Source organism: Tupaia chinensis, unplaced genomic scaffold (genome assembly GCF_000334495.1).
Source record: "Tupaia chinensis unplaced genomic scaffold, TupChi_1.0 Scaffold143792_2, whole genome shotgun sequence".
Classification (NCBI taxonomy): Eukaryota; Metazoa; Chordata; class Mammalia; order Scandentia; family Tupaiidae; genus Tupaia; species Tupaia belangeri.
In genome coordinates, this window is record NW_006203642.1 from 269,178 (window position 1) to 270,654 (window position 1,477).

Sequence of the window (1,477 nt, forward strand, 5' to 3'; positions counted from 1 at the left end):
GGGCGCCCCGGCCCCCCCGTCCCCCACGCCCGGGCAGCCTCCTGTGACGTAGAGGATCGGCTCCCACGTGTCGAGCGTGCGGACACCGAGAACCCTTGGGCTGAGAAGGCCAGCATGAGCAGCAGGACGTGGCTGGGGGGCCCGCTCGCGGACGTGGCTGGGGCCCATGCTGACTACGACAGATAGAAATAGAGCTACTTTTCCTGCTGCTCCTTCCCAACACCTCGGTGTCCTCGCCTGAGACCAGCCCAAGTGGGACTAGGGGTATCGAGGAGCACCACCCAGGTCACGCGGGCCCCCACCTGTTTTGCTAGTGCATGGAGGTGGAAAACGCTAGTGCCCCCCGCCAAGAGCAGCCGGGAAGGAGTCGTCTCTACTCACAAAAGTCCCACATGGATCTGGGCCTCTTCAGTGCCACAGCCGTCCCCGCAGGCAGACTCTTCGGCATCTTCACTCCTGAACACAAGGGGAAAGCCCGGCCTTACTCCGAAGGGAACCGGCTCCTGCAGAGCTTGCAGACGCTCTGGTGTGTCTTACCGAGAAGGGCGCCGTGAGGTCGTGACACAAATAAACTCCCAGTCCCCGGGATGCATGGGGTGCCTCACTGGGTACCCACCTGCAAGCTGCTGATTTTTTAATACTGTTTTGTCGTCACTGTTGCGTGTTTAGAAAAGAACTCTGTATGCATTCAGGCAGTGTCCAGAAACGAGCCCTCAGCTCGTCTGCAATAAGGGGAAGGCCTTACAGACACTTGAGCACGACCGATGTACGAGCAAAATGAAGCCCGCAATTCTAAAGGGCATTTTACCATGGCAAGGGATTCTCGTAGCGAAGGAAAGGAGGGAGAGAGCGGAACTCCATCTCTAATAACGGTGCTTTCCCCCGGAGCAGGTCTCTCGTGCATTGGTCAGGCTTAAGGAGAAAGGAGCCACCCAAGGACTCTGAAGGCGCCAGGGAGGCCGGAGGAGATTTCCTTGTGGGGTTCTAAGGCCCAAAGTCCAAAGAAGCTAGAAAAATACTCTGCCCTCGCACACATACGCGAAGGTGCGCTAGATAAAGTCTCAGTGCCTCTCAGGAATATCTGCTAAATCTGCTTGGGGAGAAGGGAGTAATAGGGCCCACTCCGAACCTTTTGGTCTGAGGTTCAAATACTCCGCTGTCGCTCGCTAGCGAATAATCCGACAGGCACGCAGAGACACGGCGTGCTCTCCTCTCCAACCTCTTGGCGCTGTCTTCTCGAAGAGTCACTGCTGCAAATAAGGGACAGCCAGAGGTCAGGGGGTGACAGCGCGGGAGGTCCGGGGCCCCTACAGAGCACACACAGCCCTGATGCCCCCGAGACGTGCACACGCAGACAGGCCACGCTCAGTGAAGAAACGGGCTGCAGGCGACTTCCTTCAAAACTGCCCGTTGCCGAGCACACAGAGCGCGAGACGACAGTGGCAGCCCCAGAGGCCACGGCAGGCTCAGCTGTGCC

The 1,477-nt window shown here is 58.6% G+C and overlaps 1 protein-coding gene across 1 annotated transcript in view; it reads right to left on the reverse strand.

Moving 5' to 3' along the window:
* The window catches only part of WWC3 (WWC family member 3), a gene marked incomplete at its 5' end in the record, with an annotated part of 33,015 nt that overhangs the window by 16,426 nt on the left and 15,112 nt on the right, over positions 1 to 1,477 (reverse strand). The window contains 1 exon segment of the mRNA XM_027766918.1: positions 1,220 to 1,250. Within this exon segment, the coding sequence (XP_027622719.1) occupies positions 1,220 to 1,250 (31 nt within the window).